The sequence below is a fragment of the Chanodichthys erythropterus genome, chromosome 13, assembly GCF_024489055.1.
Source record: "Chanodichthys erythropterus isolate Z2021 chromosome 13, ASM2448905v1, whole genome shotgun sequence".
NCBI classification, from domain to species: Eukaryota; Metazoa; Chordata; class Actinopteri; order Cypriniformes; family Xenocyprididae; genus Chanodichthys; species Chanodichthys erythropterus.
Window position 1 is genome coordinate 6,132,296 of NC_090233.1, and position 26,364 is coordinate 6,158,659.

At 37.2% G+C, this 26,364-nt stretch overlaps 1 protein-coding gene across 1 annotated transcript; it reads left to right on the plus strand.

Annotated features, from left to right (window-relative positions):
• The first annotated feature begins 9,002 nt into the window (after window positions 1-9,002).
• Window positions 9,003-26,364, plus strand: ppp2r1ba (protein phosphatase 2, regulatory subunit A, beta a). The gene is made up of 15 exons (XM_067406964.1): window positions 9,003-9,147; window positions 10,020-10,110; window positions 10,241-10,341; window positions 10,452-10,684; window positions 14,269-14,416; window positions 14,635-14,790; window positions 16,192-16,306; window positions 16,919-16,989; window positions 20,162-20,296; window positions 21,385-21,558; window positions 21,744-21,804; window positions 22,000-22,154; window positions 24,814-24,956; window positions 25,055-25,146; window positions 26,151-26,364. The coding sequence occupies exons 1-15, from the start codon at window positions 9,070-9,072 to the stop codon at window positions 26,165-26,167; spliced, it is 1,770 nt and encodes a 589-aa protein (XP_067263065.1). The 5' UTR covers window positions 9,003-9,069; the 3' UTR covers window positions 26,168-26,364.

A 26,364-nucleotide genomic window follows, 5' to 3' on the forward strand; every position in this document is an offset into this window, starting at 1 on the left:
TAAAGTGATAATTCACCTATAAATGAAAATTCTATCTTCCTCACACTCATGTTGTTCCAAACCCTTAAGACTTCCATTCATCTTCACAACACAAATGAAGCTGAGCCAGTTCTGTACTCTCCATTGATCCATATGAATTAAGAATCTGAAGCGACTCGAACGCTTTATATGATAAACGGATTGAATTTAGTCTTTTATTTCACATATAAACATTAATCAGCGAACATACAGAATCTCAACCAAACCTGCTTAATGTGCGAGAACAAACCTCATTGGTTCTTGCAGAAGCTCAAACGTGCTGCATAACACACAAGAATGAACCTCATTGGTTCCCGCACATCAAGCGAACATGCTTGAGCTTCTGTTTACCACAACTGATGTGTGCTGATGAATGAATAAAAGCCTAAATTAAATCTGTTCATCATATAAAACAATCTTGTCTCTTAGGAAAATTTGATTCATATGGATTCGTTTTACAATCTCTTTATGAACTTTTTGAAGCGTCAAATTGGCAGTTGCTGTCTATGGAGGAACAGAAATTAAAAATATCTTCATTTGTGTTCTGAAGATGAACGAAAGTCTTACGTGTTTGGAACAACATGAGGGTGAGTAAATGATGACAGAATTTACATTTTTGGGTGAACTATCCCTTTAAAGGTGCCATAGAACGTCTTTTAAAAGATGTAATATAAGTCTAAGGTGTCCCCTGAATGTGTCTGTGAAGTTTCAGCTCAAAATACCCCATAGATTTTTTTTTTTTTATAAATTTTTTTAACTGCCTATTTTGGGACATCATTAAATATGAGCTGATTTAGGCTGCGGCCCCTTTAAATGCTCACGCTCCCCGTCCACGGAGCTCGTGCTTGCCTTTAACAGCATAAACAAAGTTCACACAGCTAATATAATCCTCAAAATGGATATTTACAAAGTGTTCGTCATGCATGCTGCACGTATACAATGGATTATGTGAGTATTGTATTTATTTGGATGTTTACATTTGATTCTGAATGAGTTTGAGGCTATGTTCTGTGGGTAACGGTTAATGGCTAATGCTACACTGTTGGAGAGATTTATAAAGAATGAAGTTTTGTTTATGAATTATACAGACTGCAAGTGTTTAATAATGACAATAACGACAGCTCTTGTCTCCATCTGCCATTTTTTGCTGTTGTCCTTGCTTGCTTACCTAGTCTGATGATTCAGCTGTGCACATCCAGACCTCCTGCCCTTGTCTAATGATTGAACATGGGCTGGCATATGCAAATATTGGGGGCGTACACCCTGATTGTTACGTAACAGTCGGTGTTATGTTGAGATTCGCCTGTTCTTCGGAGGTCTTTTAAACAAATGACATTTACATAAGAAGGAGGAAACAATGGTGTTTGAGACTCACTGTATGTCATTTCCATGTACTGAATTCTTGTTATTTAACTATGCCAAGATAAATTCAATTTTTAATTCTAGGGCACCTTTAACTGCTGCTTGCACCCGTCATTTTTGTTGTGTGTTTATTTTGTTATTGAGAGAAAAGTGTGCAGCACATTACATCTAGACGTCGCTCTCAGCAGCGTTGACGGCATCAGGATGTTCGCTGCAAATGTATTTTCAACTTTTTACTTCTATGCGAAGAACGAAAAAGAACTTTGCTGTGAGTATATCGGGGCCTTGAATCACGTTCAGTCTTTTGTACGTTACGTGTGCATGAACAATAAGTTGCTCTCTGCAGTTCACTTAACGGCCACCGGTGTCACTAATAACAAGTGTTTCTGGATTCTACATATAGCCTCTTGAATTTTTACAATTTATATAGATTTATAATACTAAGTCAGATATTAAATTCATATATATTTTCATTTAATTAATTTGATGGTTTTTGGATGGTGGTTAGCAAAGAATTTTAATTTAAAATGACATCCATGTATATGGCTTATTTGATCAACATTAGTCAAGGATCACACTGGCATTCAAAAGCAAGCCTGTTCCACTCATTATGTGTCAAGTCCTCATTTAGGTCAGTGATCCACCATCTATAAAGCCCCAGATATGATGAAAGCAGGTAAGAGTAAGGTTCCTGACCATTTGCTTCTCCATCCTGGCAGGATCAGCCACCTGGCGCTGTATGTCGGCAGACGACACGGTAAAACCAGGAATTACTCAGCCTTTTAAAACTGTAAGCTGTTTTTATGCTGTGTGGCTCTGCCCATGCTCATAAATGCTATTTTGAGAAGCAGCTTCTTGCTACAGATCGTTGCTTGAAAATGCTTTGTGCGTCCTGTATCCAGGGCTCCAGATTGATGTCATTTCATGCTGATGGTGATCTGCATTCCCTACCTTTATCCAAACCTGCACAACAACAAAAGAAACTACAAGCTTGATCTCAGGTCACCGGGTGAGCTGGATCAATGCTTATGTGAAGATGAACAGCATCCTTTTTCTAAACGCAAACTAACAAAAGCAAGCCCAGTATGAATAATGGATGTCAATGTGTTTTAATTGAACACAAATTAGCAACTGAATGCAGAACAGATGGTACAGACACAAGCCCATTCAATCATACAAGACATTTTTTTGTGCATGTTAAATAGGCCTAACCATTTTCACAGTTCTCATGACCCTATTACTTTTGCAATGGATTTGATTCTCATTTTATCATGTCTTATTGTTTATACAGTGATTAAGTTTTTAAGTGCTGCAAAGATCGACATACATATTCAGATTATCTGCATAACTGATTTGATGTTTTGTGTGGAGTAAAAGTGCATACTAATATGTATGGAATATAAGCAAACTATCTTTTTTTTTGTGAGTAGCCTACAGTATGCAAAGATTAAAGAGATAGTTCACACAAAAATGAAAATTCTTTCATCTTTTGCACTCTTAGCCCGGATTTTATATTTACTTAAAAATATAATTACAATATACTTCAATATTTAAGTTTGGTTGCATAACTTATAAAATATAAGTATATTCTACTAATTTGTGGGTGTATGAAGTTTTTCTCCTGACCACACCTCCTACACACTGGTTTGCGGCAGGTAATGACGCCATTTTGTCGTGGTGTGTGTGAATTCAAGGAGCTGTTGATGAGCAGTTGGAACATTTGTTTTGGTTGTTCTACAGACATTTTTTCCAAACATTTACCTTTTTTATAGTTTTTCACCAAAGGAGAAAATCACAATTTTTAAGTTACCATCATCGAGGTCAGGGTTTGTTTTAGTTGAGCTCTTGACCCTTGAAGTTTTAATATTTGATTTTGTTTGGGCAGTTTTAACTGCATTAAAACCAACCAGACAAGCAAAGTTAAAAGATGATCAGGTGGTGTTGATTAAGTTTTCACATAATCATTATTTGATCTGAATCACTGAACTCATTTAGAGCCCAATCTCTGAGTTAGATTTACATTATTGATTACAGCAGCACTGTGATTCTACAGCGGAGGATCAACTTCTACAATACAATTTTTATTTTTATTTTTTAAAGTTGTCCTTATCACAAAAAATATATATATAAATATTTTAGGCACACAGACATCAAGAATCAGCCTGTAAATCTCAACAACGGTGACAGGCAACATATTCTGATAAACAGATCAACTCTGAACATTAGAAAACAAGCTACTAAAAAGTCACAGAAAAGATCCATAAAGGTACTAAAAACATTTAAATCGGTTCATGTGAGTACAGTGGTTCAATATTAATATTATAAAGCAGCGAGAATATTTTTCGAGCGCCAAAAAAAACAAATAACGACTTATCTAGTGATGACCGATTTCAAAACAATGCTTCATGAAGCATCGGAGCATAAATGAATCAGTGTGTCGAATCTGCTGTTCAGAGCGCCAAAGTCACGTGATTTCAGCCGTTGGCAGTTTGACACACGATCAGAATCATGATTCGACACGCTGATTCATTTATGCTCCGATGCTTCATGAAGCATTGTTTTGAAATCGGTCATCACTAGATAAGTCGTTATTTGTTTTTTTTGGCGCTCCAAAAATATTCTTGTCGCTTTATAATATTAATATTGAACCACTGTACTCACATGAATTGATTTAAATATGTTTTTAGTACCTTTATGGCTCTTGAGAGAGGAAGTGTCCATTTCTCCCTATGGAGGCCTCACGGAGCTGATTTCTGATTTCAACTAAAATATCTTAATTTGTGTTCTGAAGATTAACGAAGGTCTTACGGGTGTGGAACGGCATGAGGGTAAGATCACTTAACGGCCAACGGTGTCGCTTATAATAAGAGTTTCTGGGTTATACATATAGTCCCTTTAATATTTACATTTTATATAGATTTATAATATTAAGTAGTCAGATATTAAATTCATATATTTTCATTTAATTCATTTTATATTTTTGGATAGAATTGTTAGCTATTTAAATGACGTCCATGTATATGGCTTATTTTAAAAATATTAGTCAGGGCACAAAATTGGATCACACTGGCATTCAAAAGCAAGTCTGTTCCACTCATCATACATTAAATCCACATTTAGGTCAGTGATCCACCATCTGCACAGCCTCAGATATGATGAAAGCAGGTAAGTGTATTGTCCTGACCATTTGCTTCTCAATCTCCATCCTGGCAATAGATGTATGCACCTATATAATGCATGTTTGAATAAATCCATCAAGTTGACAGCCACTATTTAAATGTTTATATTTAAAAAAACGTATTGGAGTAGAAATAATTTTAAAGTTAGTAAGCCTATTATAAGTTTATTTTTTATTAAAAAGAATACTGATTCCCATGTGTATTATACAGGATTAGTTGAGATATTTTTTTTTCTTGAGAACATTTGCCATGTACTGTAGCCTACCTGATATACCCAAAATAACCGATATTGACTCGAATTGCAAACTTGTGAAATTCATAACTATGATGGCAGACTGGCAGGAATTGGTGCAAAACAGGGTGATATTGTGACATGCTGAGAAGCTTCATTTTTCCATTGTTAATAATAGTTGCAACTTGCACTCTTAAATGTACAATGAAAACTGCCAGCTGATAAAACCTATGATCCAGGGACCACGTTCATATAACATCTAAGGCTAAATGTAGATCTTAAAGATACAGTATGTAATAATTTTTTCCGCTAGAGGTCGCTAGAGGCCTATTCAAAACAAAGGCGTAGCTTGATGACGCCAAGTTTGAGAGCGGAATCTTGGGACATGTGGTCTTCACCTCACAGCCGGTGCAAAAGAATAGGGATTGGAGTTGGGAAGAAATCATGTTCATGGATGCAATTATTAACGTTACTGTAGTATGAAGCAGAGCAGGACTGAGTGTTGCCGGAGCTGAACGAGGCCGGTGGAGCGATTGCGCAACACACGCCTCACAAGCAGCAGAACTTTTATGCCACAGTCACCGGCGCCACTTCTGCTTTTTCCGGTCATGAGTATGAGGTAACACAGCTCTGTTTATTATTAGATACATTTGAGAGTGTTGAAAATGATGTTATAACGTTACTCTGTGTGCTCGCTCAGCAGCTGCTGTGAGACTTGTTTGAGACACACTGTGGTAAGATGGATCGATTTTAGAATATCATATTAAATATTGGATGGCTTGTGTTGACAAATGGCATGCCATTAATTTTAAAACGTATTGTATGATAGAGAAAATTATGTATTACTGTTACTAAAATTAAAGCTGCATCTGTTTATGCTATGTTAGCTACTTCACAAAATAGTGTTTTTCTCTGAGGCATGGTAAAGCATGGTACTCGCAAAAAATCAAGAAAATTAGATTTAAACAGTAAGACTAAACGTGTTGAGCTATATAACAACAATTCATTTTCTGTCTATAAATATATCAAAACAGTTGTTCCCGAAAACGTGTGATTTATTAAAGCGTCTTTGGTGTTTCGATGGTTTCTACAAAATAAAACCGGAAACCAAGGGTTAACGCTGGTATGACGCAATTGATAGGCGACTCCTCACACGTCCCGGAGCCTTGGTTAAAACTGCAATTTTCTTACGATTTACATACAGTACAGTCCAAAAGTTTGGAACCACTAAGATTTTTAATGTTTTTAAAAGAAGTTTCGTCTGCTCACCAAGGCTACATTTATTTAATTAAAAATACAGTAAAAACAGTAATATTGTGAAATATTATTACACATTTTCTATTTGAATATATTTCACAAAGTAATTTATGCCTGTGATGGCAAAGCTGAATTTTCAGCATCATTACTCCAGTCTTCAGTGTCACATGATCCTTCAGAAATCATTCTAATATGCTGATCTGCTGCTCAAGAAACATTTAATGTGTACAATTGTACAAAATATTTGTGTACAATATTTTTTTCAGGATTATTTGATGAATAGAAAGTTCAAAGAACAGTGTTTATCTGAAATCTTATCTTTTGTAACATTATAAATGTCTTTACTGCCACTTTTCATTGATTTAATGCATCCTTGCTGAATAAAAGTATTCATTTCTTTAATTTCTTTTCAAAAAAATAAAAATAAAAATTCTTACTGACCCCAAACTTTTGAACGGTAGTGTATAATGCTACATAAGCTTTGTATTTCAGATAAATGCTGTTCTTTTGAACTTTCTATTCATCAAGGAATCCTGAAAAAAAAAGTACACAACTGTTTTTAACATTAAAAATAATCATAAATGTTTATTGAGCAGCAAATCAGCATATTAGAATGATTTCTGAAGGATCATGTGACACAGAAGACTGGAGCAACAATGCTGAAAATTCAGCTTTGCATCACAGGAATAAATTACTTTGTCAAATATATTTAAATAGTACACAGTTATTTTAAATTGTAATAATATTTCACAATATTACGGTTTTTACTGTATTTTTAATTAAATAAATGTAGCTTTGGTGAGCAAACGAAACTTTTTTTAAAAACATTAAAAATCTTAGTGGTTCCAAACTTTTGGACTGTACTGTATGTAAATCGTGAGAAAATTGCAGTTTTAACCAAGGCTCCGGGACGTGTGAGGAGTCGCCTGTCAATTGCGTCATACCCGCGTTAACCCTCGGTTTTTCGGTTTTATTTTGTAGAAACCATCGAAACACCAAAGACGCTTTAATAAATCACACGTTTTTGGTAACAACTGTTTTGATATATTTATAGACAGAAAACAAATTGTTGTTATATAGCTCAACACGTTGGTTAGTTGAAACATTTGGGATATTGTAAGTACTCAAGTGAACAAAATATATAACACTGGCCTAGTAGTTTTTGGATATTTTACTGCAAAAATATTACATATTGCACCTTTAACTGGCTGAGTTAGATGGTGATTGACACTAAACAGTAGAAAATCAGTCCAGAGTCTCTTCAGCTGTAAATGTCACTGGCTGTTAAAGTCTTGTGTTGCTTATAATAAATTGACACATTGATAACACACACATACGCAGTCTTTCAAAATGCTCTCAATAACATGTAGCCTAGATCAGTTGCATACTATATGCATTAGTGAGTGTGGCGTTGCTTATGGGGTGTTGCTCTGGGATGGGTGAATATGAGGCAGGGAGGGAAAAATCACAGATACTCACTACAAAGAAGTACACTACAGACCCCTCGATCCCAGAGATTTGCTTAGGGCCCCTAATAACCTAAACATGCCCCTGCCTGGCATCATCTCACAATAATTTAGGTAATTAAAGGGATAGTTCACCCAAAAATGAAAATTTGATGTTTATCTGCTTACCCCCAGTGCATCCAAGATGTAGAGGACTTTTTTTCTTCAGTCGAACGCAAATTATGATTTTTAACTGCAACCGCTGCCGTCTGTCAGTCAAATAATAGCAGTGATTGGGAACTTGAACAATAAGAGTCGAAAAAACTTCCATCGACAAATCCAAATTAAACCCTGCGGCTCGTGACGGCACATTGATGTCCTAAGACACGAAACAATCGGTTTGTGCGAGAAACCGAACAGTATTTATATCATTTTTTACCTTTAATACACCACTATGTCCAACTTCGTTCAGCAACTATTCCTTTAAGTACTTCAACTTATACTAAACAAAAATGAGAAATGTTGCATTGGCAACTAGCTGAAATAAAAGGATTTGTGAATGGCAGTGAAGTGACAACTAACGCATGACAGCATGGTGAATGTAGTATGTCCAGATTACATTCATACTTTATAGAATTTTTTAGCAGTCACAAAGTAATGACTTATTCAAAATAGGTAGCCTCAAGAGAGATCACGATTTCAGACGCAGCCTGAATGCTTTAGCAAATGTAAAGTCTCATCTGTATTCAATGCATGCAGAATACTGAGTACACTGTAGTACTATTACTGCATGCTTATACAAAGGTGCAGTAATTAGTGAAAGTGAATTTGTCCCCTTTATATATTTTAAGTAACATTTAAATACATAGCCTGTTTATTCAAAATAACCATTTCAGCTGATGGTGCATCAATCATTCTTAATCACTTCCAGAATATTCCATAACATTTTATCTAAGAACTCTATTATTCAGTTTTTATTAAACAAATGGAGTAGGCTATATCTTAAAAACATTTTCCACAAAACAAATCTCCATGGTGATCAGAACATTAAAAATGGGACCACATATTTCATAGCCAATCTATTTCTTCACTGTTATGGCAACAATTTATATAGGCTATATTTATTCTTATTTTTCATAATGGCCTATTCTGCTTCTCCTGCCTTTTTGAACACAGTGGATCTTTTTTTCAGTCCTTGAAGCTAGGGTTTTATTATTCCCTCCAAATAGAATAGCCTTAAACGTCAAGAATAACTGAAAAACACTTCATTTTCAACTTGCTTTTCAGTTTTATAGTAGGTTTTGTCTCAAAATGTATTGGGGGAATAAATATGCAACATTTTTTAAAAAATAGATTAAATGTTATAAATAATCTCAAATTTGTTGTTTCCAACCATTGCACACAATGATCTCTTGGATCAGGTTTTAAAACACAGTTGATTTATGCAACACTGGGGTGCGCGCATCTCGAGCTCGTGCGCTGTTTTTAGTGTGCTGGGTTGGGCTCGTGCACTGTCTCCAGGCAGCAGTGAGAAACCCCGTAGTAGGAACTAGCTAAGCAGCCTTTAGCATCCAAGATGGCGGGAGCAGACAGCGACGACTCTCTTTACCCTATTGCTGTGCTAATTGACGAATTAAGAAATGAAGATGTTCAGGTAAACAAGATACGTAGTTTTACACAAATTTCTAATAGAAATAGACTCAAACGCGTACGTTTGACTTGAAACGAATAGCTAAACTACCGGTAACATGGGCCTGTCCTAGCTTAGCCTACTGGTTAGCACCCGGTAGCGACAAGAACATAATTTAGGAATTAAGAGACTGCAATATTATATATTAAATTGACTGGCAGCTAAAGCCACCACTGTGTAATTTAGCAAATCCGAATATATTATTTCATCTGTGAACAATGACCCTCTTTCATTTGTAAATAAAGTGTGACGCAGAACAGTTTGTATGATTGCTAATAACTTTAGCTGTTCTGTGATTTACCTGTAAACATGTCATTGACTAGCTTACTTAAATAGAGAATCCCATTATTTTAACTTAAAGCCATTTTAAAGCACGTTAAAATTTGTAAAGAATAAGCCTGACACGACTGTTGAATTAGTTTGCATTTGAACACATTGACAGTTTGTCATTTCAAGAGATGATGATTCAGTAGTTAAGGCTCTACAAGATAACATGTAAAATTTATTAGACAACTTTTAGTTTATGAAATGTGGAATATGTATTGCGCATTTTGTGTATCGTGTTAAGATATATCGAAGTGATTTTTAGTTAAGATCTCCAATAGATGAGCTAATTTTCCTCCTATTATAAAGATGCAGGATAGGAATCAAGTAAGAAAATTAATGGTTTAGTATTTTTGGTCTCAATGAATTGTGAACGATGTGATTATTATAAGTGTCATCTATCAAGTTATCTTTTAGAGAAACAGAGACCAATAGTTTGTTTGGTCCCTCAGCAAGTCAGCTGTTTCACCATCAAATATATTTAGACGATTTCTCGTCTTTTCTACTTATAGTTACGATTGAACAGTATTAAGAAACTGTCCACCATCGCCTTAGCTCTGGGGGTGGAAAGGACACGCACTGAACTTCTACCTTTCCTCACAGGTAAGGTTTTTTGAAGACTGCTGGTTTATTTCATCGCCAAAATCACAATAACACATTTATTTTAGATGTAGTAAACCATTTCACTCATGAATGCTTCTTGTTCAATTTCTCATATTTTGTGATTGATCAGATACCATCTATGATGAAGATGAAGTTCTGCTTGCTCTTGCTGAGCAACTGGGGAACTTCACCATGCTGGTTGGAGGTCCTGAATATGTGCACTGTCTCCTTGTAAGCTTTTTGGTTTCAGAAATTGACTCAATAAAATAATTGAACTAAGAAAGACTGAATTTGAATTTGTTTTCTTGTGACTTTTCTTACTTGTGTCTTGGGTTTTTCAGCCCCCTTTGGAGAGTCTGGCTACAGTTGAAGAGACAGTGGTGCGAGACAAGGCAGTGGAGTCTCTGCGGAAGATCTCCCATGAGCACTCTCCAGTGGACCTGGAAGTGCACTTTGAGCCTCTGGTGAAGCGTTTGGCCAGCGGTGACTGGTTTACGTCACGTACTTCTGCCTGTGGTCTCTTCAGTGTCTGCTACCCACGAGTTTCCAGTACAGTTAAAGCTGAGATTCGCCAGTAAGTTCAGCATAATTGTGAAGAGTGTTTTACTTTTTTCAGTTTGGAAATATTGATGTATTAAATTCAGGACTGCTTACACCAAGAGCATATTGAAAGGAAAAAAAAAAAAAAACTTGATGAAAAACAACCCATTTGATGGCAGTTTTGTAGAAATTGCTGACAAATGCCCAAAATCGTATACAGTATAGTGTTTGTTGACATGATGGTCGCGTTGTGTATGTTATCAAAGACACAATCTGAGAGAAGTGCTGATGCCCGGACCTGGACCTGTCTGCTACTCATGTGAGACATGTAGTGTGAAATGTGTTTTGACAGGAAATGATACTGGCAATGAGTTGCAGCCAGTGAGAGAGCAAGATACAGGGTGAGGGAAAGTTCAAGAGGAGTCATAGACCTGCAACAGAACATCAGCAACCATTCTCTTCTTCATATTCTTGTTTTTTTTTCTCTTTTGCTGCAAATCTCTTGTAACACAAGCTACTTGCAGGCTACACAAAGAAATTCTCCAGTTTCACTCATGATCTTATGTTATTTCTTGGTAGGGCTGGGCGGTATATCGAGTTTGTATGATATCAAAATATTTTTATTATATACGATACAGAATGAGGCAATACTTCTGCTAGCGAATCTCCTCTAAACTTCATCATAGACTTCCATGAAGGAGCGCCGCCGCGCCCATGTGGGCCAAACAGACGGAGCACATGTAGGATCGCCATAACTCTGACTAAAATACACTGTGCTAAAATGTTTGTTGTTGAAAACATATGTGTCAAATGCAGAATTTTAAACCTACAAGTAAGTGTATTTTTATTATAGCAGTAACTGTAAAGTCACTATTGCAATAGTGTAATCAAAATATAGGTTAATATAGCTAATTAGTCTGTGCTTTTGTTTTTATTTTCATTTTAATTTAGTGAATTTAAAAAGCATCTGCTTTAAAAAGCATAATTTTTACTTGTAGATTGTAATGTTTTGTTAGAATGTAATGTAATTTCGCCTTTTTGCACATATATAACAGACTACATGATTGCATTCACTATATTTGTTTTAATAGCCTTCAATATGAACATTGTTTGTAGGCATTTTGCATTTTTTAAATGCAAATAGGAAAATATAAAGATATGACTTTTTGCCCATATCGCCCAGCCCTATTTCCTATATCACTTTTCTCTTGTGTTTGGTTGTGTAGTGTAGTTTGTAGACCGGACATAGATGTCGCTGATCTGTTGTTTAATGTGCACACAACAACCGCTAGATGGTTGTTTAGTGAGAGAAGAACAGCAACTCAACGACTTTAAAAATCTTGTGGAGTTTTCTCAGCATTACTTTAAAAACACCATAAAAAATCTAAATAATTTTTGATAGGAATATTACAGTATTTATCAGTGATTTTTTTCCATGTGCATAATTATTTTATTTGCATTCATGTGCCCTTGTAAAGTTTAATCAGCTTTTGCTGAATACATAAATAGTTTTTTTTTTTTTTTTTTTTTTTTGCTGTATTATAGTAAAAAGATGAATGTAATGCAATTATTTTATTTAAATCAGCATAAATTAAAAATAGCAGTGCAAGAGATAAGACATAACAAGTGGAGGAAATTGGGCAAAATCCACAGAATAAGAGAAAAATGTTTTGTTATGCCTTTGGATGACTTTTTTCATGCATCATCTCCCAGTTCGGACTTTATATCTCGCAATTTTGAGTTTACATCTTAATTCTGAGGAGAAAAAAAAATCAGAATTGTGGGATAGAAACTGAAGAAAAAAGACAGAATAATGAGTATCTCACAATTTGTAATAAACTAAACTTGGATTGGCAGGGAAAAAGTCAGAATTGTGAGATATAAACTTAAGATTAATTTATTTTTTTAATCTTTTATTGTGTGGCTTCCTTTGACTGCTACTGCAGAACTGTGATTTTCTGCCACCAGATAGTATTTAGAGTGAAAATGTGCTTAATTGTCATGAAAATAATCTGACAATGAAAATTATCCTAAAACAAAGTGAAAAACGTTTCTTTTGATTTGAGTAAGATATGAACCAGACTAGGGATGCACCGATCCAATGTTCAGTATCGGTATCTCCTCCAGTGCTGCAGTTTTTGCTGATCAGACTGGATAGATCCAAATCTGATACTGTGTGTACTTATGGTTGTTACTGTTAAGGCTGATTTATACTTCTGCATCGAACCTATGCCGGAGCCTCTGCACCGTAGGCTATGTGTCCGTTTTCATTTATACTTCTGCGTCGTTGTCTGTGTCGACATGCATGCAGACCACTAGTAGGCAGTGTCCACAGTAATGTTGAGTATCGAGGCAAAAGCCGAAGAAGCAGCAGCTTGTCGTGTTGTCAGAAGCTTACAAATAGAAACGGCAAGTAGGTAACGACTTTTGTTGCAGTTTGACTGTATGCTTCCCCATAAACAGCGTTTTTCATTCCTATTGAAGTTGAAAACGCTCACTCTTCTCCTATTGCTCCACGCCAGTTTTTTGAGGGGTTCTAGCAGACCAATCACAGCGCTAGTGGTCTGCGTAGAATTGGCGCGTTGTTACATTTTTGAAGAGGTGTATGTCAGGCTACGTCGTAGGCTATGCGGGGTACAAACAACCTACGGCATAGCTATGGCGTACACTCGACGCAGAAGTATAAATTAGCCTTTAAGCTTCTTTAAGGCAAAACACATTATAAAAGACCATGAAAGTTTTCGTGCACTATATTCCAATTCTTCCAAATCTATTTGATAGATTAAAGGGGATAGTTCACCCAAAAATGAAAAATTATCCCATGATATACTCTCCCTCAAGCCATCCCCTGTGTTTTGTAACTAGCGCTGTGATTGGTCTGCTAGAACCCCTCAAAAAACTGGCGCGGAGCAATAGGAGAAGAGCGAGCGTTTTCAACTTCAATAGGAATGAAAAACGCTGTTTATGGGGAAGCATACAGTCAAACTGCAACAAAAGTCGTTACCTACTTGCCGTTTCTATTTGAATGTATAACACATTCTGTCAACTAGGGCTGGGCGATATATGGAATGCTTTTGTCACGCACATTTCGTCAGTAAAGCCGGTTCCCTGATTGCCGCTAAATTGCCATCACCTGCTTTCAAATGGAGCAGCATTTAATAGACAGAGCCGTAGTTCACTGATAAGCCACGCAATATCGCGTTCAATATCGATATGAATCGGCGTCGATATTGAACGCGATATTGCGTGGCTTATCAGTAAACTACGGCTCTGTCTATTAAATGCCGCTTCATTTGAAAGCAGGTGATGGCGATTTAGCTGTAATCAGGGAACCGGCTTTACTGACGAAATGCGCGTGACAAAAGCATTCGATATATCGCCCAGCCCTACGGTCAACAGGCATATATTTGTCCCTGTTCTGACTGTGGCCATAGGAATGTATGGTTTATTGTGGTGATGATTCACTCTTGGCATGAATAGCCATTTAGACTCGGTGCAATTATAGTTATAGTAGTGTTAATGTTAAAATAATCCAAGTGGAAAGGAAAATTACTACCTCATCATCTTCATTTTCTGTTTAATTGGAAACATGTTAACGCATGTACCGTCTCTCCTCAGGCACTTCCGCACCCTGTGTTCTGATGATACTCCCATGGTGCGCCGTGCAGCCGCCTCCAAGCTGGGTGAATTTGCCAAAGTTTTGGAGCTGGAGTATGTTAAGAGTGACATCATTTCCCTCTTCACTGCATTGGCATCTGATGAACAGGTCTGGTTTCAGTAATACTCACTGAAATGTACACACTCTTATTCCGTCATTACTCAAACCACAGCTAAAGGCTCTGAACACACGTTGCATGACAAGACCAGAGCAGTCTTGAAAGGTTTTCATTGCGTTTATGTAACTCAGTGCTGAAGCAGAATCGTATGGTAAATATCAAAGTGTTTTCTCCTGACATCTGAATGCAAACATTTACATCACTGTAGGACTCTGTTCGTCTCCTGGCTGTGGAAGCTGGCGTCAGCATTGCCACTCTGCTGCCTCAAGAGGATCTGGAAGCTTTGGTAATGCCCACCCTGCGGCAGGCAGCAGAGGACAAATCCTGGAGGGTTCGCTACATGGTTGCAGACAAATTCTCTGATGTAAGCATAATTATGTGTGTTAACCATGTTGTTAATTATGTGCAATTAAATTTTATTGGAAAATCCAAGTATTTACCACAAAATGCTGTTTGCATGCAGTGGGTAAGCTCCCTTCCCAAATGGTCCATAATTCTCCTCAAGTGTTTGGGCTCAGTAAGATGTTTTTGAAAGAAGTTTCTTACACTCACCAAGGCTATTATTGTGAACTGTTATTGCAATTTAATATGTTTTCTATTTTAATATATTTTAAAACGTAATTTATTCTTGTGATGCAAAGCTGAATTCAGCATCATTACTACAGTCTTCAGTGACACATGATCCTTCTAATATGCTGATTTGGTGCTCAAGAATTAAATACTGCTCAATATTTTTGTGGAAACTGATCTTTTTTTTTCTTCAAGATTCTTTGAATGGAAAATTCAAAAGAGCTGCATTTATTTAAAATAGCAATCTTTTGTAACTGTCTTCACTGTCAGGTGTAATCAATTTAATGCTACAGAATGCAGTTTTAATTTGACTGTTCAGTGCTGGTCTCTTACTCAGTGGGAGCAGTTTCAAACAAATCTGTAATCTGTTGAAGTGACTAATCTGTGCGTGCCTTTCTAGTATACCGGGCACACTGCAATCAGCAAATTCTTGATGCTGACTGATATATCAAAAGCGACAAGCTTCAATCTTTTATTGTGAGCTTGGCTTAAGTGAGTCTGATAGAAACTGAGTAACCACTCTGACAGTTGATCCAATTAAGTACTCGTCAAACTGATTCAAATCACTAAATCTTGTAAGGTTCATAAATGAATTTTGGTTCAGGAGTTGCAGAACTCTACTGTTGAATAGTGATTCAGCAATCACGGTTATATGATCTGTATTTGTGTTCCTTTGTAACTTTGTTTTATATCGCTAATGTTATATAAGCTTCCTGGAAGCCTCTTCCCTAGTATGTATCTGCTAAGGTTCAACAGCTGGTTCCACAGTTTCAGGATGACACCTCATAACAGTTCACTGGTCTCTATAATCCTGCTCTGATACACATTGTTGTGTATTGTTGTGCAACTTGACCTAAATGCAGTTCCATGTTATTTTATTATGTCATTGGATGACTTTGTATTATCCTGAGCTACTCAATGTTTGACAGGAAATGATTTTACAGGAAAAGAAATGTTGAATGCTGTCATATAAATCCCTAGAAAAAGCCTGGGTGTAAAAAGCGATGAACACAGGCATTTTTGACCTGCTTTAGAAATGAGTTATGTACCTCATCTCACACTCAGAGCTAGAATAGACTTCATTGTATCCTAGCGTGCATCGGAAGTGCCTTTGTCCTTCAGTCTGCAGAAAATGCTGAGGTGCTACTGTGAAATGGAAATATGAAATGACATGCTTGTCTCTGTGAATTTACAGCTGCAGAAGGCTGTGGGTCCAGAAATCACAAAGAATGACCTAGTGCCAGCCTTCCAGAACCTTCTGAAAGATTGTGAGGCTGAGGTTCGTGCCGCTGCTGCAAACAAAGTCAAAGGTGAGAGATGGCATCAGAGCAGCCATGTAATGTCACCATGAAGTTGAGTACCTCTGCTATTAATGTGGGTAATAGATTTAAATAAGTAATAGTAAGTAATAAGCTTTGGTCTATATGTCAGACAGTGGTGCACGCCACATTTTATAAGTACATTCAGAAATGTAAAATACCAGTAAATAAAACAAAATATTTATAAACATTATAAACACTATAAACGAATTTTAGTTCACCTCACCCCCATCAAATCCTTTAATATTCAGAACAGAACAGTGATGAAAAATGGAAGTATGAAATAAGCTTAAATTATAGTGGCATTCATTATAAAAGTTGATTATACTGCCAAGCGTATTTAACAAATTTAATGGGAAAGTGGTGTGTGGGAAATAACTTAAAAAAAAAAACCTTGGCCTCATGGCCTCTCTCATTATTCAGGAAATCCAAATTTGTGCAGTTTGCTCATATTTTGTTTTGCTTAATGTTAATTGCATTATATGAATCACAGCATGTTTTAGAAAAAAGGTGACTTTCTGACAATTTTGAAATTTTACTGGGATTTGCTACTGAAATTAGTTTTTTGTGAAAAACCTAATTGTTTGTTTATCTTATCCTCAGAGTTTTGTGAAAATTTGCCAGAGGACAGCAGAGAGACTATCATCATGACACACATTCTCCCCTGTGTTAAGGTAAAATGCTCAGTCAGCTCATTACGGACACACTAAAGCTGGAGTCGCCTTTGGCTATTTTTTTTATTTTACTCACCAGACTTGGTTGAGTTCACGCAGCATTTTATTTCAGTCACCATTTTTTCATATGCGGAGGACGAAATCCAGCGAGAACTATAAAGTGTGTCAGTCCTACGTCACCAGATTAATTTGCCTGATCTTCACTTGTACCCCAGACCACGTAGGAAATGCAACAGGTTTGGGGTGAAAAAGTTCCTGGGACAAATTGTTCCAGGTAATTTCAGTGGAAACACGGCTATAGAAACAAGTAGTTAGATACAGATTAGGTACAGAAACTAAAAGTAATCAAATGTAAAATAACACTGCATGTTCTTCACTGTATAGATTAAATATAGATGAGTCCTAAAAAGTTTCAAAAGTTGTTCAGTCTAGAGCAGTGAGTGAGGTTTTTTAATTTTTTTTTTTTACAATGAGTCTTTTGTTGTTTGATTACACAGATAGCAGCAGGATTATTAGACTGCTGTCACTTTAAGACATAATGCATGGATCCATACTGATACTTTTGTCTTTCTCAACTGTTTACGTTCACTTAATACATAAATGAATGTTTACTTGGATACTCACCAAGACGGGAATGTCGACGTAATTATGTGTGAATTTGTCCGTTCAAGCGCAAGACGACGTGAAAGATAACTTAATTCTGTATTCACATGCTGTCAGAAGCCACTTTCTGGGCGTGCACTTCAAATGTACCGAATTCAATTCTCTTTCGTGTCTTCTTGCGCTCGAATGTTTAAATTGGCAAGGCTAAAAAACACGTGCAAATGATAAACTTTCATGACGATGCAGCACTGGCCTGATCGGGACAGTGACCATTCCATCAACTCTTGGCCATTGGGCAATCCTTATTGTCGAGCCCTGCATTTAGATCTAGCGCATCAATTCTCTTTACGTGGCTTGAACTTAAGCCTCTTTTACTCTTATGTTTAGTGCGTATGTAAGTTAAGGCTACAGAGGGCGCTATGAGCCAAACAACAGTGCGTAAAGCTCAGAAGGCAATGAAATATCTGCTCTAAATTTATTTTTTGCCTCTAACTCAATCAGAGGCAAGTGAAATCGTACATTTTACTAGCCATTGGCTAATTAAAGACCTGTTTCAGTCACCTTGTGTGAAATGTTCACATGCTGGTGATTTACTCACATTGCAGAGATGTTGTCGACCAACCCTCTACAATCTGTCACTTTTCAGGCTGATCGCTTGTTCCTTGTTGTTCCAGTGCTCATCACATTTAATTGGTGTGTAGTTCCAATCCTGGATCAGTTACTGGCAGATAACTCTTGAGTCAGCATCTGTTCTCCAAGTGTCTAAGACTTAAACAAGATCAGATTAACAGTGTGTCATTGTGTCTGTACTCTGACCTACTGGCTGTAGCAACACTAGAACACTTTTCTGCACTGGCTCACTTAATGTGTATCAGTGTTTTCTCCTGGGTTGTAAGAAGAATCTTGTTCTGGTGAAAATGTCTTTGTGTAGATTCAAACCGCTGTTGGACAGGTGTTCTAGTAGCTAATATATGTATTTTTGAGAATGTGTCATTTGTTTTGTATATGCCCACCAAAATACCTGCATTGGCCCACAGCATAGATCCAAAAATTCCCCAGATTCATGATAGCACAGCAGATTTTATTCCAAACCTTTAGTGTAGCTGATGTACATTAGAATCTTTCTCATAGAGAGAGCTTTCATATCTTTCATTGCAATAGAAACATTCAACATGTTCCAAGTGCAGTCATTATTTTATTAAATTTTTTTATTACATTGCATTACACATGTTCTTCCCTCTGCAATGTAAAAGTCTCCTGAGTGAAAACCGTAATATTGAAACATTACAATTGACAAATTACAATAATTGCTTTCTTTCTTAATATATTAAAATATAATTTATTCCTTATTAAAATTTCCAGCATCATTACTCCAGTCTTCAGTGTCACACGATCCTCCAGAAATCATTGTAATATGCTGATTTGGTGCTCAAGAAACATTTCTTATCATTATAAGTGTTGTAAACAGTTGTGCTGCTTAATTTTTTGTGAAAACCATGAAACAAATTTTTCAGGATACTTTGAATAGAAAATGCAAAAGAACAGCATTTTGTTTTTTTAAATATATCTTTCTTGTAAGATTATAAATGTCTTTACTGTCACTTTTAATCATGTAACTTATGTATGTAATAGTTGATTTTGAGGGAAATGTGGTGCAGTGAGATTTCACACTTTGTAGCCTTCAGGTATTACTAGGGGAACACATGTGATTCAGGGATTAACTGCATTTAGCCATTTTAATAGTGAAAGTTTATTATTTGTATGTGTTTTCAAGTCTTGACAATTTAAAACACTCAAGCATTTTAAACAATTCAAATGCAATAAGAGGCTAATTTCTCAATCCCACATTGTTTTCTGTGCGCACACACTCAAAGCATGCATGCTCACAGAGGTGTCTTTCAGATGGCGCGCGAACACACAATTGAGCTCTGTTTCGCGACTCCTTGAGCTTGAATGGACACACACACACACACACACACACACAAAATGATCTCAAAATCCCCGTCTCGACAAGGATTCTTGTATAGGCATAGGTTCTTGTATATGCATGTTCCATGCATTCGGTTGTGCATTTGTACATTGATTCCATGCATTTAGTGACAGCAGCTTAAAAATAACTGTCATTAATTGTCAAACAACAAAACAACTTTAACAATGGTTCATCTATATTTAATTTATACAGTGAACACTATGCATGCAGTGTAATTACAATTGTATTTATATTACATTTCTGTACATGAATACTACTGTTTGGCCTAACTTTATTTGTAAGTGTTCTATAGTATTTATCTTTTAATTTGTATTCTTATTTTTACTGTCTGTTCACTTGTCTTTTAAGGAGGTTTGAACTTTATTAGTTAGGAGTTTTTGCTGTGGTATCATAGTACTTAAATTGATTATAAGTTAAATGTTAAGCAAAGTTACATTTGTCTAGAACCCTCAATTTTTATTTGTTTATTTTATTTATTTGCTAATCTAAAAAATATGATCTGTGACTCAAACCATAATATGATCCGAACTGTTTTGTGATCCATTTATTTCCATTGATTGTTTGCTCCTCTGTCAACAGGAACTTGTTTCAGACACTAATCAGCATGTGAAGTCTGCGCTGGCGTCAGTCATTATGGGCCTCTCCACCATCTTAGGCAAAGACAACACCATTGAGCACCTGCTTCCCCTTTTCCTGGCCCAGCTCAAAGATGAGGTAAGCCTGCTGTGTGTGTGTGTGTGTGTGTGTGTGAGAGGTCTGGCTGAGGTAATTTGCGTCATGTTCCAGTCACAGATGATACTTCTGTGCAACTGCTCACTTTGATCCTGTCGAGGTGAGGCATTGCTAATGCTAGCCTTTTAGTTGAAAGCAGAAAGCATTGAAGTGAGAGATGAATGGATGAGTGCAGCACACTATCTCACGTCTCATCTCTTTATTTTACTGGGTCTTTTTGTTGCTTGCTGCTGTCTGTATTGCAATCGCTTTTCTCTAAGTTGCTTGGGAGTAGTCTTTGAACATCTGTCAGTCACACAGACTGCATGAAATAAATAGAACAAAGCCACCTCCTGGACAGCAGCTTGCATTGATCCATGTTTTAAAAACAGGAAGCAGTTTCCTCTTCGGTGTTAGTCCTGTTTAGTGCTGTGAAAAAAAAAAAAAAAAAAAAAAAAAATCAATCCTACCACATAGTTGTCAACCTGTGATTGTGATCAAAAATTGACACTGAAATGGTTAACATCTTTGCTGACTGCATGCAGAGTAGGCTTGCTGCGATAGTTGGTGTTACTGGTGTTCAGCCGCAACACCGGTTACATCACTTGCCCACCCCCCACTGCCGTTTAGATTTTTTTTACAGTAATAAAAGTTAATTTAGTTCAGTTAGAGAAGACATTACAGTGAAAAACTGAACCCATCTGCTCAATTCTGCATGAGCCAAATGAGTCGCAGCACAGATCAGCAGCAGGATTCAAATTTTATTTATCACGTGACGAGAGTCACTAGCAGACTGCGAAATTTTATTTTATAGGAATGAACTGAAAACGCTCACTCTTCTCCGCGCCAGTGGATAAGAACAATTATGAATGCCAGTGCGGCCATGCGCATTTTACTTTCCCGAATTAGCACAAAAGAAGGAAAAACTTTGAAATATTTCAATTTAGCTTTAATATATTTTGTACTTAGTTTTAGTAATTAATGTCAACTAATTTTATTTCAATTAGTTGCCAATGGTGGTGTTTTTTTTTTGTTTTGTTTTTTAGCATGTTTTCTGGAATGTTACAAATTTTGTTGTGTCCTTTCTGTAGTGTCCAGAGGTTCGCCTCAACATCATCTCCAACTTGGACTGCGTGAACGAGGTGATTGGAATCCGCCAACTTTCACAGTCTCTACTTCCGGCTATTGTTGAGCTAGCTGAGGATGCAAAATGGCGAGTGCGGCTGGCAATCATCGAATATATGCCCCTTCTGGCTGGACAGCTGGTGAGTCCCAGCTGTCAATGTCCTAGAATGCTTTATCCTGAAATAGGGATCAGACTGTTCTATTGTTCTCAAAGCATTTTAACTAATCATCTTGTTAGCTTATTGCCGCCAAGTCGCTTTGGGGTCCTGTAAGTTGAGCTAACTGATATGAGGCATCTTTTTTTTTCTCTTTCTTGTGCTTCTAGGGTGTAGAGTTCTTTGATGAGAAACTCAATTCTCTGTGCATGGCTTGGCTTGTCGATCATGGTAGGTTACATTTTTATTTGAAGTTATAGAAAGTGTTCAACTCTGGCACATAATGTGTCCTACACAATGTAGGACTGAGACTTAGAAAATCTAGTTATTTTTGCAATTCCTTTTGCTTGTAGCAGAAAAATTTAAACCGCAGTTATGTGTTGGAGTCTGTCAGTAGACTAACTCTTTAGTCTCTGTAATCTTTAGTTTATGCCATCAGAGAGGCAGCCACCTGTAACCTGATGAAGCTGGTGGAGAAGTTTGGAGCCGAGTGGGCACAGAACACCATTGTGCCCAAAGTGCTGGGAATGGCCAATGACCCCAACTACCTGCACAGGATGACTACCCTCTTCTGCATTAATGTGAGTCAGAGCTTATCAGCTTTAACAACCAGCTGCTGAGTCATAGAGGCATGGTGTTGATGCACTTGGGTGGAAAAGCGCAGTTTGACGTATGTTTTGACATTAAATTGTTTTGTATTAAAATAGATTACGATCTGTCTTGTTATAATAATTCTCTTTGTAGAATGGTGCAACATCCATGAAATTATATTTGGTTGATATCTGAAACTTTCGTTTGGCATTAGTTAGGGTTGTCACTCTTTTAAATACACTATTATCGTGGCCAAAAAAAATTACTATAACGGTAGTATTGGGAAATCTGTAGTTTTAAAAAAAACAAAAAAAACCAAAAAAGCAGATTCATCTTTTTTTTTTTTTTTTGGCCAATGAATCACACTCAACATAAGTGTAGGGAGGTGGAGAGGGAGTTTTGAGTCCCAAAACAGTACACACTGTGGTCTTTGCTGTTTATGACTGCAATACCGCCACATACTACACATACTCGTGCTTATTTAGTTACGATGTTAACATAATATTAATATTTTATGGTTATCGTATAATTATATCATCAGTGCTGCAATGCTGTTTTGGAGCTCTGAACAGCATCTCCAGTAAGTTCTGAAACATAGTGAACTCTCTTATCTGCATTAGGGATGCACCGATCTGATATTCAGATCGTTATCGGCTCCGATACTGCCTTTTTTATCGGATCGGGTATCGGCAGGACGGGACCGATCCAAATCCGATACTTTCCATGTACCATTGTGTGTTATTGTTAAGCTCCACAAAAGGCACAAAAACATTAAAAAGCACCATAAAGGTGCTTCTGTGCACTATATTCCAAGTGTTCTGAAGCCATTCCATAGTTTAATTTGAGGTACAGATGAATATTTAAAGTTCACGTAAATGCCTCCCTCTGCTGCGGCTGTCAATCATTCTCCATTCAGCATTCAGACTGCGTGTCGTGTTCGGTTACGACAGTCAACACAATGAAACTCACTTCAAGATGAATCAGTGTTTCTATTATTATACTTCATCTGTAGATAATGATACCGGTAATACAATACGCATCAATATATCTTCACTTTGTGCTTTAAACTTTTCAATGCGAAGCGCTTCTGCTGCGCGCTGTGACTCCATGAGTCACTTTTTGAGGATTTTGAGTGAACGCGATCATTTCTTCCTCTTTACTACTTTACAGAAGAAAATAAACATGAATGAAAATCAAAAAATGTTGAAAGTTGCAGTAGCTTACCGAAATCTGTATTACGTCAGTTCAATCAGTGTTGTAAACAATGTCACGTATATACCTCAGAAAAGCCATTTGTTGACCATAAACTTAATTTGTTTAATTTTTCTTGCTGTTGACTATTTAAAACAAAATGAAATGGATTATAAACTTAATTATGTAAGCATAAGTATTATAGTATATAATAAAATGGACAAACTGGGTGCATGTAATCAAACGCATCGTTTTGATTTTGTTCTGGAGAACTCGCGCTCTGCTGCCACACTGGAGCGCTCTCACCACCTACTGGACAGGGGTGAGAATTACAGTTACAAGCAGCATCAGCCTCAGTAATCTGTCAAAATGACGGACAGATGGCAGATTTTTTTCCGTCACTGCTAAAATGTCCATCAATGACGGAAAATTCTCGGTTAACCCGACCTTTGAGATTATATATTATATACACGCCACACTACCGGCGGTGACACTCCATGACCACAGTGGCGCGGTTGTCATGCCGACCGTCACAGCCTGTGAGGCATATAGTTTATTAGGTAATTTAGCACTTTTCTTATTACTTGAATATCGGATCGGTATTGGCCGATACTGAATCCCAGGTATCGGAAACGAAAAAGGCGGATCGGTGCATCTCTAATCTGCATAGGCAACTGCCTTCAAAGGCAGCGTACTAACTGAGAGCCCATCCACACGGAGACACGTTTAAATGTATACATAAGAATTTTGTATCGTATTGGTGTTTCGTCCAGACAGATCCAGCGTTTTGTGAGCCTGAATCTAAAAATGACACCCTTGCATTCTTGTGTGTACAGCCAAACCGTATATTTTGTGAAACGATGATGTCATGACCCCATGTCTTGACCCTAGTCAGACACCGCTACATCGCGTAACGGCAACAACAATAGCAGACTACATGCTTGTGTTCGTGCCGCAGAATCTACTGAGCCTATTAGCTTTACTTAAGTTTGTATACAGCGTTTATGTGCATGCTCCAAGTCTTGGACACTGTTTTTAGTGTATCTCTGAGGCAGAATTACAGCACAGCATACTGGTCTGGCATGTATACTACATCGCTTTGAGTCAGTTTCAGTGGTTTCGTGTGTACTCAGATATTTTTTGAGGCAAGGAAAAAAAATAGGTTGGATAGGGAAAGCTCTGGCTTCGTGTGGATGTGGCCTGAATTTCAACCTTATATAAGTAACAGATTTTAGAGCACTGTTCACATGCAGCTATGGTGATCTTCAAACAAAACATGGAACTTTTTTTTTTTTTTTTTAATTGAATAAAATACATCTATAATTTACCTTTTGGATCCATCCTTGACTTCAGAAATTAGTGTATGATGCCCTTAAATACTGTCTAGATAGGCAGCAGGGATTGGGAACAGAGCTCATAATCCCTGTAGCAGCACTGATGTGTGAAACTCTGTTTTAGGCTCTGTCTGAGGTGTGTGGTCAGGAGATTACCACCAAACACATGCTCCCTGTAGTTTTGAAGATGTCAAATGACCAGGTAGCCAATGTACGCTTCAATGTGGCAAAGTCTCTTCAGAAGATTGGACCTGTGCTGGATAGCAGGTATGTGATCATCCACATTTGGTCAGAAAAAAAAAAAAAATAATTTCCCTTAATGTGACTCACTTCAGCATCATGTCCCCCTGATGTTTTGATTACAGCTGTCTGCAGACAGAGGTAAAACCAGTGCTGGAGAAACTGGCATCAGATCAAGATATGGATGTCAAATATTTCGCCCAAGAGGCCATCAGTGGTGAGTTCTGTAACTGCTGCTCTTGAGTGTTGTGCAACCAAAATTGCAATCCAAAAAGCTACTATCATTCTTCACAAATACATTCTTCAGTGTTTGCAAACATCCTGATGCTGCCCTCGCTGAGATTGACGTTTAGATGTATATGTTAATATGTGCTGCGTGCTTTCCTCTCCGTAACAAAATAAACGCACAACAGATGTTAGCAGTAAGAAAACACTAGTTAAGAAAGCATCTGATCATAGTGATGTGGATATCTTTTCACAAGCTCAGCAATTCGGCACTCCAGTCAATTCATGTTTATTTATATAGCACTTCATACAATAGATTGCTTTAAAGCAAGCACCTTTACTGTATTAAACATGAAAAAAAAAACGTAATGACTTTCAATCAGAATTACATAAAGCAGCTCTTCATTGTTTACGTGTCCAAACGCTCAGATACACTGATGTCGGACTTAAGCCCAGGGTATACTTCGTACGCTAGTGTACGTGCGCAGTCGAATGTACAGCCTTGCAAAGTATACTTCATTTGATTCATACACGTACACAGGCGTTCTTTCATGCTAGAGTTGTACAAATGAGGGTACTTTCTAACCTTTTTGCACAATCTGTCATCTACATAGGCCTCCATTGGTGCTGTAGCTTGCATGCGTTCTGGTCTGTTCCATTTATGCAGTTTTTCTTTGAGTAACTTGTGAATTGACAGCCCAAGGGCACGGTTGTCATAAACTAATTACTGCAAAAAGATGAAATCCGGCGGTGCTTGTACAGTACGCGTGTGCTCTTCTGATGATGAAATTCACGTCTCGCGTACTGTCCGCTGACCCTCGCGTAGATGTAAACAGTGAAGAACACTTTGGGCTTTATGCAAACGTTTTTGGAAATTTCGCTTTGGTGTGCCGTTTCAAACTCCAAATACACTTCCTGTTGACATCAAACCAGTTCTTTCTTCGATTTCGCTTCAAGAAAATCAGGGCCTTAATACTTTTTACTCTCTTCCTACAGTTCTTTCCTTGGCCTAAAGTACCTTCCTGCTGAACGCAAGACCCATCTCAAGCTGACCTCCATTGTATTTATTGACATCCGAGATCGTCCACTGGACTGTTTATGGAGAAACGATGTGTTCTGTTCCCTCTCAGTGAGAAGTGTTTTAGGGAAACTTGGCTTCTCTCAGTGTTTTTTTTTTTTTTTTTTTTTTTTTTTCTTCAGCTGTTCACCA

Excerpts from the sequence above, each read along its gene's own strand:
- ppp2r1ba (XM_067406964.1), top strand. The coding sequence starts at position 9,070 with ATGGCGGGAGCAGACAGCGACGACTCTCTTTACCCTATTGCTGTGCTA. Across the intron at positions 22,155-24,813 it reads CTACCCTCTTCTGCATTAAT|GCTCTGTCTGAGGTGTGTGG; the intron begins GTGAGTCAGAGC and ends ACTCTGTTTTAG. Across the intron at positions 24,957-25,054 it reads GGACCTGTGCTGGATAGCAG|CTGTCTGCAGACAGAGGTAA; the intron begins GTATGTGATCAT and ends TTTTGATTACAG.